This window comes from Pristiophorus japonicus, chromosome 2 (genome assembly GCF_044704955.1).
Source record: "Pristiophorus japonicus isolate sPriJap1 chromosome 2, sPriJap1.hap1, whole genome shotgun sequence".
Taxonomy (NCBI): domain Eukaryota; kingdom Metazoa; phylum Chordata; class Chondrichthyes; family Pristiophoridae; genus Pristiophorus; species Pristiophorus japonicus.
In genome coordinates this window covers 116,883,732-116,897,912 of record NC_091978.1, presented here as the reverse complement: position 1 = coordinate 116,897,912, position 14,181 = coordinate 116,883,732, and the positions used below count along the sequence as shown (strand labels likewise).

Sequence of the window (14,181 nt, the reverse complement as noted above, 5' to 3'; positions counted from 1 at the left end):
TAAAACATAAATCAAACGGAAATCATAGGAAAAAAAAAGCTTCCCTAGCAACGCTATTGTGTGCATGTGTGGGTTTTTTTTGGTTGATTTTTTTTGCCATGTTTCGAGAGGTCAGGGGTCATTGCACATGCTCAGAAGCACAGGGAGGTCAGAGAGAGCGGGAGAGAGGAGAGAGGATTGTGCGTTTGCTTAGCAAGTATATTCGAAGGTAAAAAAACAGAGATCTGAGAGATCTTTTCATTTAATTTCATTTTTTAAAATAATGGCAAAGCAGGAAGAAAGAGACAGAGAAAGTGAAAGGAGAAGGGCCAAAGCCTTTAGCGAGGAAGCCAATAAAGCCCTTGTAAATGTTGTAAGTACAAGTTGGGAGGACTTGACATGGGGTGGGCATGGGAAACTTCCACCCCGGGCATATCACAGAATATGGATCAAGACTGCTGATGTAGTTACATCGACATCGAATGAAATGCGGACTGCAGACCAGTAAGAGATGGAACAGCCTGCTGGCTGCAGTCAGAGTACGTTGCATTTTATATTTAAAATCATATCTAAAATCATACATACGTATTATTTAAATGATGTTTATAAATTTTAATTAGAATCTTCATTATCATTTTTTTATAATATAAAATAATTGAATTATTAATAAATTTATGCACCCTAACACTAAGTTGAATCTTACAGTATGAAAAATTATTCATATGCAATGCAAATTATTCATTGAACATTTAAATATGTCCGTCTTAAATGTTTGTTGTCAAGTCCATTAGCTTATGCCTTGCAATGTAAGCTTATGCCTTGCAATGTTATCTTATCATTTACAGAAGAAGATATCTATCAACCGTGCGGAGCAAAGGAGAACGGGCTGCAGCTCCGCTACGGTACGTGTTGAATCCATACGAGGAGCTTGCGGTGGCCTTGGTGGGGCCTGAAAGCTGTTCGGTCACGATCCGTGGTGTGGCCGAACCCACCCTCGAGTCTCGTGAGTAATGTGAACTGTGCACTGTGTCAAACATTACTAAATACATCCTAAAAATATCATAGTTATGCATGTAATGTTATGCATTTATAATTTTGATGTACTCTTGATCTATGAATGAGGCCATGTTAGCCCTGGTGAACCCTTGTACATATGGGGTTTTGAAAAATATTGCAATGTTTTGGGTTATTGAAATATTGATATGTATTGTTAGAAGTTGTTTAGAAATTTCATTCGTCTTTCTAAGGTCAAGTGTCCGGTGAGTTAGCAGAGACATCTGCAACTACTGATCCTTTCAACAGCTCGCAGGAGGAAGAGACGGAAGAGGAGGAAGTTATTAATCAACTTGAGCAGGAGCAAGAAGAGGAAGACGATATTGATGAGATTGTTTTTATGGGGGGAGGGGGGTGGAAACAACCTGCGGCCATCTCTATTGAGATGATGCACCGTGATCAAGCGGTGTGCAGGTGGCGACCTCAAGGTGCCTAATGTTGCAAATGCTGTCCCCATGGAGGTCCGGTCAGCGGGGTAAGCAATCGCCTACCACGGGGGGGCCAGACTGTGAGCTTATTATCCCCGTGTAGGGAGACGGTCGCGATTGGTCGGGACCTTATCCAGGGTTTCGCGGGATTCTCCGCGAACTGGAGCCAGTTTCCAGTAACCTGGAGCGTGTTCTGCACGAACTTCTCCAACTGGTCTTGTGAGCCAGCACAGACTGCAAGGGAGACATTGGAGGCCATTCGGCAGCAGACAGCCGCAACCAATGCCCTACGGCATGCGTTGCTGGCTGGACACGCCGCTGCACCCCAAGGTGTCGTGTTTGCTTGTAGCGAGACCCCGAGCACGCGAGTACGGAGGACATAGTTCTTCCTGACTTGGAAGTGGAGCTTCAGGCTTCTGCTTCCGCTCCGTCACCTCCATCACGGTAGGAAGTCTTGTTGTCCCAACCAGTACGACGTCTTGGTGTCGGTCTGCGTAGACCAAAACGGACGGGTGGTGTACAAACACGGGATGGGACTGGACCTGGAGGAAAACTTGGCCGCAGGTAAGGGGTGCGTAGAAGTGTTTCCAAAAGTTTATTTGTTCAATGTTCAAAGTTCAATTGTTCTTATTTTGTTAATTGTTAACGTTTTGGGGATTTCAGGGAAGAGTGGGTTGGTGCGGGGGGGTTGGAGGGAGGGTATAATTAAAAAGTTTATTAAAAGTTTATTAAAAATTAATTTTTTTATCTTTAATAAAAAAAATTCTTAATTCAACAAATTTTGTGGCTTCTATCTTAGTTACATAAGTTATCAACTTTACAGTTGTTAATCCATATTTGTTCTTTTACTCTACCAGTACTTTACTTAAACTTGAAACTTTATTTAAACTAAGCATAAATTCGGATGATAGGCTAGTGCAGGCAAGACAAAAAGGAAACTCCATTCAAATGAAACTTTTGATTAACGCTAACTGTAAATCAACATCTGATTATCCACATTTAGCAAGTGGAACCCCTTTCTGTTACGAAAGACCTCTGCATTCTTTAAGGGTGCTTTGAGGGCAATGTGCGTACAGTCGATTGCTCCCCGCACCTTGGGGAAGTCTGCTATTCTCGAGAAAGTCCAATAAAGTCCTCTCGGTCTGTGCCTCCCTGGTCATTGTGAAGTATATGAAGTCCCTCCACGAGCTTCAGTCACCTGTCAAATGCAGCAGTGTGTAGTGTGCTGAGAGATATGGCAGATGTCAACAGCTGAAGCCTGAAAAGATCCCGATGCGTAGAAGGCTAGGGCAGCACTAACTTTCACCTCAACGAACAGTGCGGTTCTGATGGTGCTGGAAGGCTGCAGATCACCCTTGATGAGTTGACATAGCTCATCGATGATCTCCTTCCGGAATCGCAGCCTCCTAAGACGAGCATTTTCAGACAGGTTCAGGTAAGATAGCTTTCCCTAATACCTTCGTTGGCTATATGGTCTCCTCTGTCTTCATCTCCATCTACGCATTATTATGCCACCTCTTCGATTGTTCCTTTCAGTAACCAGTGTGTGAGCAGTTGCAATTAAAGGAAGGGACAGCATAGGCCCCATAATCACTATCAAAAATTACTTTCACTAATTTTAATAATCTCAATAATATCTAATCACTGTACTCTGCACTCTCTACGCTGTATACCAGTCAGTTTGATAGGCCCCAACAATATCAGTTAATAACTTCACTATGTAAAAGCTATTTACAAAATATTTTCTATATAAAAGATTTTTTCCAAAAATAACTTAATACCTATTTATATTCCCTGTCCCAATATTCTAAGTACAATTATCTTTACATAACTCTCTAAATAACTCACAACTAATCTTCCAGCCTGCCTCAAGTTCAAAATGGCACCCGTAGTGCCCATTATCCTTCTCTTAGGCCCAGAAAAAGGAACTATTTATCAGCACTCTTGGGCCTTGCATCGGCCCAGCGAAGTGCATGCTAGGTGCTGAAACTTGGGATGGGTCTTGTGTGGGCTATCATTTCGGCGATAATCTCGGCGATCAAAGTGGAAATTTAGGCATCTGTTTTTCCGGTGATATTTTGGGCCTAGTTTCCATTTTTTGCTCAAAATGGGCGATAGAGATCCGTTTTGGGCCATAGATGGGCGATGTGAAGTGGAAAATCTAGCCTTGTGGTTCAAGGCAGCGGCTTCCCGCCACCTTCTCAAGGGCAATTAGGGATGGGCAATAAATGCTGGCCTTGCCAGCGACGCCCACATCCCGGAATGAATAAAAAAAGCAAGCCAGATAGCTATCCATTCTGCTACTTGTCCCCTGACTCCAATTCTCTGACCTTATTTATTAGTCTATTTCGTGGTACCTTATCGAATGCCTTTTGAAAATCTAGATAAATTACATCTACTACATTACCTTTGTCATACCCTCTGTTACCTCTTCAAAAGATTCAGTGAGGTTGGTCAAGCAAGACTTTCCTTTTTTAAATATATGCTGACTATTAATTATTATATTTTTGGCTTTTAGATGTTCTTCTATTTTCTCCTTTAGTAAGGATTCCATTATTTTTCCTACCACCGATGTTAAGCCAACTGGTCTATAGTTCCCTGAACATGTTCGATCTCCCTTCTTAAATATAGGTATTACGTTAGCTATTCGCCAGTTCTCTGGCACTACACCTTTTTCTAACTAATTATAAAATATGTGTAGTAATGCCTCTGCTATCTCTTCCCTAGATTCTTTTAAAATGTGTGGATGTATCCTCTTTGCGTTTGATTAGTTTATTTAATATATATCCTCTATATTTTAAATGATGCTTTCTCATTACTAATCTCATCATCTGATGTCGTGTCCACCTGTTCTATCTCCCTAGTAAATACCGAAGCAAAGTAATTATTTAATATTTCTGCCATCTCTCTATCGCTACCTGTGGTATTATCCTGTCCATCCCTTAGTGGCCCTAGTCCCATCCCGATCTTCATATTTTTAAATTTATATGCCTGTGAAATATTTTACTATTTTGTTTTATGTTCCTTGAAAATTTAATTTCATTGTTCCTCTTTGCTTTCCTAATTGTTTTTTTGACTTCTCTCCTAATCTCCTTTATCATGCTCTTCCCTGCTGTGCATGTACTTAATGTACGCCTCTTTCCTTACTTTCAATTTTTCTCTCGTGTCTTTATTCATCCTTGGTGTCTCATGAGTGTTTAGCAGAATCTATTTTCCCCGGACCCTGTTGAACACCGTTTTAAATGTTTCCCATTACTGTTCTACATCATTGTTCAACAGTTTTCATAACTCGGCCCTCTGACACTAGGGATCAGCTTTGTGACCCTTCTCTGCAATACTTCCATGGCTTGAATGCTTCTCTTATGTCTTTGTAATCAGAACTGAACAAACTATTCAAAATGCAGCCTGGCCAAACACAACAGTCTCAAGATGATGCCTTTAGGCTTGTATTCCACTAATTTGCCGATATAACTCAGCATTCGGTTTGCTTGGTTGTATGATCAGTGTTGAGTGTACTGTCAGATAGATTAAAAAAAAAAGAGCCGTGCATTTATATAGCGCCTTTCATAACCACTGGACGCCCCATAGCGCTTTACAGCTAATGAAGCACTTTTGAAGTGTAGTCACTGTTGTAATGTAGGAAACGCAGCAGCCAATTTGCACTCAGCAATCTCCCACAAACAACAATGTGATAATGACCAGATAATCTGTTTTTATTATGTTGACTGAATAAATATTGATCAGGGCCATGGGATCTTTTATATCCACCGGAGAGCAGACAGGGCCTCGGTTAAACGTCTTATCCGAAAGACAGCACCGCCAACAGTGCAGCACTCCCTCAGTACTGCACTGGAGTGTTAGCTTAGATTTTTGTGCTCAAGTCTCCAGAGTGGGACTTGTGCCCACAACCTTCTGACTCAGAGGCGAGAGTGCTACCAACTGAGCCACTGGCTGACAGTTTGCAGCATCTCCCTTAGCTTGCTTGATGTTAGTCATTATGTCCCCTATCAAGGCCCAAGACTCATTTGCATTGAATTTGAGCGACTACAGTTCTGTTCACTTGAAAAGGTTGTCTATACTATATACAACTTCTTAGCTGCTTCATCGGATTTGACTGCCATGCCAATTTTGGTGTAATTTGCGAATTTGACCAACTTGCATTGCATTTCAAAATCCAAAGTTGCTTGTGTAGATCAGAAACAGTAGGGGCCCAAGCACCAATACCTGGGACACTGCAATCACTGCAACCCCTAGCCTGACATCGCTAACTTTTCAAAATTATTATTCACCAACTAGTAAGTTCCACAAAACTGACTGACCAAACTGAACTTCTTTAAACTATTTTTGTCCACCATTTTCCTTAGTCACTCGGGTGAATACAGACAGTTAGAAATAACAGCTATCACAAAAAAAATTGCACAATTCTGGAAGGGGGGTGGGAGGGGGGGAAATCATAAAATCTATCTATACAATTGGCTCCATGGCCTAGCCCCTCATCATTTCTGTAACCATTTCCTTTGTGACAAAACCCTCCCCCCCTCCAAACTGTTCATTCTTCTGACTCAGGCATCCTGTGGATCTCCTTGTTCCCTCGCCCTCTGGCATTCCCTCCCAAAACCATTTTGCATCTCCATCTCATCCTTTAAGATGCTCCTTGAAGTCCATTTCTTTTGCTCACCCCTCCTAGTCTCCACTTCTTTGGCTCAGTATCAGTTTTCCCTTACATCTCTCTGAAGCGCTTTAGGACATGTTTATCTGTTGAAGGTGCTACATAATTATGAACTGTTGTTTCAAAAATTGGTGTACTAACAGATAAATATTAGCAAGGATGTAGCAAGTAAGGATGACCTCTTCTCTAAAAATGTACAACTGCCGGAATAGCATGTCAAGTAAACTATTCCGTAAAATCCGTAAACACCAGTAGGACTATTCTAGCATTGCTCTCAGTGTTGAATGTTATGAAGGGGGAGAGGTGAAAATAATTTGGTTCAGAAGAATGCAAGAGATCAAACAAAGCACTCTTTTCTGAAGCATACAACTGCTGTTGACAAATTGCGTGTACAAGTGAGATGCATCATAAGAATTGTATTTTGGAAGTTTTAGATCACATAAGCTCAAGGGCCTTCTTTATCTGAAACTATCTTGTGAATTTTTCAGGAAGATTTTCTCTTAGTTCTGCAAAATTCCTGTCTCTCGAAAATGAACATCATTCCCCGATGGAGAGGATTTCCTAACCTTTTCTTGGACATAGAGAATAATCAGAATCCATTGCCTTCTCCCCAAGTTACCTCCAATTTTTCATGTTCCTTCATTCTTGTATTGTTCATGGGGCATACACATCCTGTGGTTCAGAAGCAGGCAAGCAACTTACTTTCAGGTTTCGAACAATGCCACATTTCACCCAGGCACTGGGTATGTAAGAAAATCTGATGAGAACACTATGATTTTCAAAGCAGTTCAGCACAAATTATGAACTCAGCAGATTGATGGATCACATATGCACCGCAACACTCCATGACAGCATGTTGCAGATCCAACATGCCTCTGTGACAATGAGCATTTTGTGTTCATCGTATTTGTTTGAGATGAAATGCAAACAGCAATGTGGTTATTACTTCAGCCACTTCTTAATATATAACCCCAAGATTATTAAGTCACGTGCAATTCATTATCTTATTTTGAAGAAAACTTTGACCTCCTTTCACGACACCAAAATAATCCACAGGCTAATACAAAAATGTCACAAGGATGTCATTTTTTGCAAATATTCCAGGAGGAATCTTGAATTATACATGTTATCTCTAGATTGGCAGACTGCATTGAATGGTTTACATGCTCTATGAATCACCACCTGAACTTTTTAAAAGAAAAATAAGTCGACACCATGCATGTCAATTGTTTTGATGACAAATGCTCCTTGATCATCAAAAGTAATTTCCAAAGGCTAATTAAACTGTGATTTTGGCTGGGTTCAAGCTCTATGACACAGTATTTCCTATTAAATCATAGGCTAAGTGACCACAAAGTTCCAATTCTTGGCACACAACCCTATATAATTGACATGCTACCCCGTGGCAGTATCATCATAAAGCACGGGGTCAGTTTCCACAAGTATACAATGCTATGCAACTTATTTCTCCATAAATCTCTAGACGCCTGCTACTGTCTCTAAATTACAAGATATCAAGACGAACTGAAAATTTCTTATTAACTTAACAGAAGTCATCCTCTTCAGTCTCCACCACCATCTATATGCCACTGGTAATAACTTCAATGTCTTCCCAACTGCTACTTCAAGCAACATCCAGTGGTGTGGAACCTTGGTCTACGACTCGACTCTGAACTGAGATTCTTTGCCCACATCCTCGCCGTTAGCAAAACCGCATTGTCCACCCATTCAGCCCTACCTCTCCCCACTGCTACTAAAACCCTACTACACACCTTTATCATCTCAATGCTGATTTAAAAAAAAATTAAAATGCTGTTAGCTGGCCTTTATGCTTCAAAGTACAGCTTATTCAGAATGCTGTGATCTGTGTCCTTACCCACATAAAGTCCCATCCTTGCTAAACTCCTGTGCCCCAGTGAAATGACTGCAAAATCTTCATTCTCACTTTCAAATTCCGACACAGTTGTGCCACACCCAATCTTAGTGAAGCACATCCATACATTTCTGCACATCATTTCTGTTCCTCTGACACCTGGTTACTCCTTTCTACCTGCTTCAGCCTGTAATTTCCTCTCCAAATTCTTCTGACTTGCTTTGCATCCCAAAGTCCATTCTGTTTGGCCATAGCTTCACATCCCCCTCTAAATTTTCCATTTTACCCTTTTCCTTCCTGCTACGCTTCCACTATTTTCCTACATCTTAATAATAACTTTGAAACATTTTCCTGTATATGAAAAGCGCTATGGAAATACAAATTGTCATAGTGGACTGCACTTCATCACATCTGATCTCATAAGACCACTGCAGTCAACAAAGTCTGAAAATTGTAGTTTAAGCTATTTTTTTACAACTTTATGAAAGAAATACTGATCATATGCACTGCATGAACAGACACAGGGGTTAGGTAGTTTATGAGAAATAAACCTGGTGTGTCATGACTGCCATAACACCAATGCTTCAAGTTGCACCATTTGTGTAATTTAGCAGCTTAATTTTTGTAAGTGTGCTTCCTCCATATATTAATCACAAGCACAAAGTTGGCAGATTTTTTTTTTTAAAAAAAGGTTTTCAGAAACTAGTACAGTAGAATGCGAGCTTGGTATTTCTCATTCTGTTGATAATTAACCCTTCAACTAAGAATGATACTGTGTTTAATCTCATATAAGTATCAAGCAAAACCAATGCAAGTTAATTCAAGGAAAAAAAGGTTACACTAAATCTATTACCTTTAGAAGCTGTTTTCCTACTGTTGGACTCATCTTTTCATCTACCATAAGAATAACAATTCCTCTTTCATCCATGCCACGCCTACCAGCTCGACCAGACATCTGAATGTATTCCCCTGAAGAGATCTTCAGTTAGAAAAGGAAAATAAACTGCATTAATATTTTAGACAATGTTCTTGAAAGTATACCACTGCTGAAAAATGGATCAATGTTTGAACAAAATTAATCTGATCAAGTAGAAATGGATTAATAAATAAACATACTTCAAACAATCAAATCTAACTCCTGTAAACACAAAGCCATCAGAATCAGTTATCAACTGGAATTCTGAGTTATGTATAGAACATTTATAATTTACCACGAAGAAAATTGGAGAATGAATTGTATTGTTCTTGAAACAAATAAATAAAACAACTGCCAATTACAGATTTGTCTCAGCCTTTTATGCAGCAATGCTATAGACCAACTAAATTATTTTATTAGGGGAAAGAGAAAAAAATGGAAGAGAACAACGTGAAATAAATGTACTAGCTTCTAAATGTGCTCAGCCAGAAAATGGCTTTCTGGGGTTGAGCTTCTCTGAATTGGTATTTAGATCTGTCCACATTTCTGGCTCCTGCTAAAATCAGTGGAACCAGTCTGGGCCACAAGCATATCACCAAACCTGCCAAGGAGGAAAGGAGACGAAGTCAACAGGTCTCCTGTTCATGCACTCACACTAATTCACACAGAGAAGCCGAGATGGTTACCCTAGCTGTGGCTCAGTGGGTAGCATACTCCCTCTTGAGTCAGAAGATTGTGGGTTCAAGTCCCACTCCAGGGACTTGAGCATTAAAAAAAATCTGGCCTGACACTCCAGTGCAGTACTGAGGGAGTGCTGCCTTTCGAATCAGACGTTAAACCGAGGCTCTGTCTGCTCTCTTAGATGGACATAGAAGATCCCATGGCACTATCTCGAAGAGCAGCCGAGTTATCCCTGGCATCCTAGCCAATATTTATCCCTCAATCAACATAACAAAAACATATTATCTGGTCATTACCACATTGCTGTTTGTGGGAGCTTGCTGTGTACCAATTGGCTGCTGCGTTTCCCATATTATAACAGTAACTACAATTCAAAAAGTACTTCAGTGGTTGTAAAGTGCTTTGAAATGTCTGTTTCTTTAAACGAACAAGGCCACTGGTTTGCAGTTTTCAGAAAAATAAATGTACAGAATCAAGGAAATGAGCTGTAAAAACACTGGTAAAAATTCAGGAAAATTCCATGTAATAAAAACAATTTGACTTTTCAGCCACAATAAAACAGTGGCCCCAATTACAAGCAGAAGGAATCGCGTCAGAATCACGGGACGTGATTCCCCAAAACACTGGTATAAATCTCAAGATCTTGTGTAATAAATACAGATCTGGACTTATTCAGTCGCTATAAAATAGTGGAATAAAAACAGAAATTGCTGGAAACACGAAGCTTCTCAGGGAGCAACTTTGGACAGAAAATACAGATCTTGACATGTCACTCATCACCAGAAGTGAAAACCGAAAGGATAAATGGACATTTCAGTAAAGTTGGAAAAATCAGAAGGAGCAGGGGATGAGGAATAAATGAACAGAAAATGGTTAGATAATATAATCACCAATCAGATGATGCAGACAGAAAAATGATTAAAGCATGTGGGGGGGGGGGGGGCGGGCATAAAAACATGAGAAGCCAGAGATTGAAAATATAGGGGGTGGGGGGGGGGGGGGAATCAAAATGCAGATCTCAAATTAAAACAGAAAATATAAGCAGCGCAGTGGACCAGTGCAATCAGACTCTACCATCACTGTGCCAAGCAGTTTGCAAACCATTTATACCATTAACTCCCTTCCTGTGATTGGAATATCTGCTGATTCTTTTCCCTTGATGGGATACAGCGAGGTATCCAAATTTGTGCACCTGAGAATATGCATAGACCATATTTAGTCACTGCAAACCACATCCAAGAAAAGCTGACGTACAAAGCTGGCCTTCAAAATAACTTGGGTTTACTCAGCAAAGTTCATTCTCACTATTATGATCATGAACGTAACAGATTTCATAGTTGTAAGGGTTGTGAGCAATATACAAAACTGAAAAAAGTAACTTCTTTATACCCAACGGAAATCTTTCCCATCAAATTTGCGTGCACTGGTGAACAGAACTGTCCTCGCTGGCATGTTGATACCCAAAGCAAAGGTCTCCGTTGCAAACAAAGCCTAGAAAAAAATAAAATTCAATCAAACATGGACATTTATACACAAGCATAAATCTTTTAACCTGAGTGCAGACATTTCAGAAGAAACCATAAATTCTTATTACTTAGAATTGAAGGCTATATTAAGGAACCATTAATATTGACTAGCAAGCCACCTAGTTGTAGCAAACCACTACAAAAAAAATAAAAGCATCTGTAATAGAGCTCCCTCTAGTGGACTACTGCTTCACCTAGTGGACAACTGATATACTGCAACTACTGATGTAAATAATAAAGGATCATGTGGCAAGGTCACATGATGACAGATTTCTGTTCGAGCCATCTTGTAGAGTGTGTTTGTTCCTGATGTCGTAAGAATATATTACATTGGCGATGAGGATAGGATTTCTGGATTCCCGAACTGAAATTTTTGTTGGTGGATGTTCCTACCAACCAACAGAGACACTTTGAGAGATTCATTGTTTTGCAGAACAGCTAAAAATCCAAGGTAAATTTCAAGCACACTTGGCTGAACTGTTGAGATTGCCAGAGTCCAAATGGCCATACTTATGGGAATAATAGGGCGCTTCAGTGCGTTCCATCGCGACAGAGAAATGTTCGGAGCGTATGTGGAGCGGCTACATATTTTTTAGTCCCCGATGATGAAAACCGTAACCAGGTGGTTTTAGGAAGAAAATGGGCTATTTTCTTGACTAAAGCACGCCCCGTGGTATATGAAACCCTGAAAAATGTGCTTGTTCCCGTCAAGCCAAAAGGACACGCCACTGACAGAGATTCTAACCAAGTTAGAACAGATTTTTTTTGTGAAACAAAATTTGCATCGAAAGATGACATCAAGCAGTATCTGAAGATGTTCCGCGAAACAAGCTGTCCGATCCAAGCCTTCAAGGTGAGTGTCAGAGTGGAGAAGGACACTAGACCAGCTTACTGCAAGCCACGTCCTGTACCAAAAGCACTCAAAGAGAAAGTTGAGCAAGAACTCAAAAGATTAGAAACTGAGAACGTTATCTCTGAAGTAAATCTAAGTAATGCTGATCATAATAATTCTGATGCTATGCCTAGGTTGCCATCCCCATCACAAGTTACACCCAATAGGGAAGAATTGTTCTATTTTTCATACATTGATGAACTGCCAGTCACAGCTGAAGAGATTGGTGGAGCAACCAAACGTGACCCACTTATGTCAAAGGTGTTTGATTATATAACAAATGGCTGGCCAAGCCAGGTATCAGGGGACGATATTCATCCATACTTCATTCGTAGGAATGAATTGTCAGTGGATAAAGATTGTATCATGCGGGGTGCAAGAGTGGTTATTCCAAATAAGTTCAGGTCCAAATTGTTAGGAGATCTTCATGACCAGCACCTGGGAATATGCTTGATCAAGAGTTTTGCATGCAGTTACTTATGGTGGCCAGGTTTAGATAAAGAGTACATCATTAGTCAGTGTATAACATGTCAATCGGTAAGTAAGAAACCACCATCAGTACAATTAAAGCCATGGAAATGGTCTCACAGAGTGTGGCAAAGGTTACATATAGATTTTGCTGAGCTAGGACAACAATTGTTCATTGTGGTTAATAGCCATTCGAAGTGGATAGAGTGTTTCCGATGCGGAAAATAACAAGTAAAACACTAGACTATTTGCGAAGATTGTGTTCTTTATATGGCCTCCCAGAAGCAATTGTGTCCGATAATGGCCCGCAATTTTGTTCAGAAAAATTTGCACAGTTCATGAGCAGAAATGGTGTGAAACATACCAAGGTTCCACCGTACTACCCTGCTTCAAATGGTGCAGCAGAGCGCAAAGAACAAATTATAAAACGTGCCCTCATCAAGCAAATGTTGGATCCAAATCCAAAGAAACGGCAGTTGTCATTGGACCACAAATTGGCAAATTTTTAAATTACTTATCATAATACTTCTCATACAACTACTGGTAGAACACCAGCAGAGTTGTTTCTCAAATGGCAGCCACGAACCAGGTTCTCGTTGTTAAAGTCAAACTTGGCACAGTCAGTAGAATAGAAACAATTAAGACAGAAAGAGAATCATGATAGAGGTAGAGTAAGAGAAAGAAGTTTGAAATTGAATCAGAAGGTTAGAGTGAAGAACCATCACCATAAATAGTTACAAGTAGTTATCAGGAAGAGTAGTGAAGATATTTGGTCAAGATGTTTGATCATGGAAATGTTTGTTCACATTGATCATATTTTACCTACAGATGTGGAAGGAGTTTGAAGTTGGAATGATTTGATTATTTCTGATGAGTCAGATAGTCTTGTTACAAGTAGAGTACCAGTAGCAAATCTTACATCAGATGTACTAGAAACAAGTCCAATAGAAAGTCAGAATTTAAGTCCGAGTCCGAGTCAGGCAGGCAAACTGTCTGAAGTTGGAGAGTTCAAATGTAGATCAAAGGTTGCCCTTGGATAAAACTCTCCTCAGGCACAGCCTAGAATGAGTCTAAGTTCGACACCAAGTTTGGAAAGTTCTGTTCAAGAGAGAAGGTATCCGCTTCGAAACAAAAAACCAGTGGTTAATTTTGATTTACAAATATGGAAAAGTCCATATCTTTTGTTGTGTATACCATGCAAGTTATGTATGATGATTATTTTGTTATGATTACTTCTTCATTAAGGAGGGAGAAGTGTAATAGAGACCCCCCTAGTGGACTACTGATGTACTGCAACTACTGATATAAATAATAAAGGATCATGTGGCAAGGTCATGATGATAGTTTTCTGTAAGTGTGCTTTTGTTAGTGATGTCGTAAGGATACATCACAGTAGCCATGACAGTAGCTCCACCATTCAATTAAATCAAGGCTGATCTGCACCTCAACTCCATTCACCCACCTTTGATCCATATCCCTTGATAGTCTTGCCTAATAAAATTCTGTCAAGCTCAATCATGAAAATTTCAATTGGGCCAGCATCCACAGCCTTTTTTTTGGGGGGGCGTGGGGGGTGGAGAGAATTCCACATTTCCACTACCCTTTGTGGGAAAAAATGCTTCCCGATTAGTTCTATTATGATTGTGACCACTTATTCTTTTAACAGTTTGCTGTGCCGTTCAACTGCTTGTCCAAT

General features: G+C 40.1%; 1 protein-coding gene across 1 annotated transcript in view; it reads right to left on the bottom strand.

The window, feature by feature from the left end:
* mtrex (Mtr4 exosome RNA helicase) overlaps positions 1 to 14,181 on the bottom strand; it is a 266,450-nt gene that overhangs the window by 118,660 nt on the left and 133,609 nt on the right. The window contains exons 14-15 of the mRNA XM_070868803.1: positions 10,989 to 11,090; positions 8,856 to 8,981 (exon numbers count right to left, since the gene is read on the bottom strand). Coding sequence (XP_070724904.1) covers positions 8,856 to 8,981; positions 10,989 to 11,090 — 228 coding nt within the window. The remainder of the gene's footprint in view (positions 1 to 8,855; positions 8,982 to 10,988; positions 11,091 to 14,181) is intronic.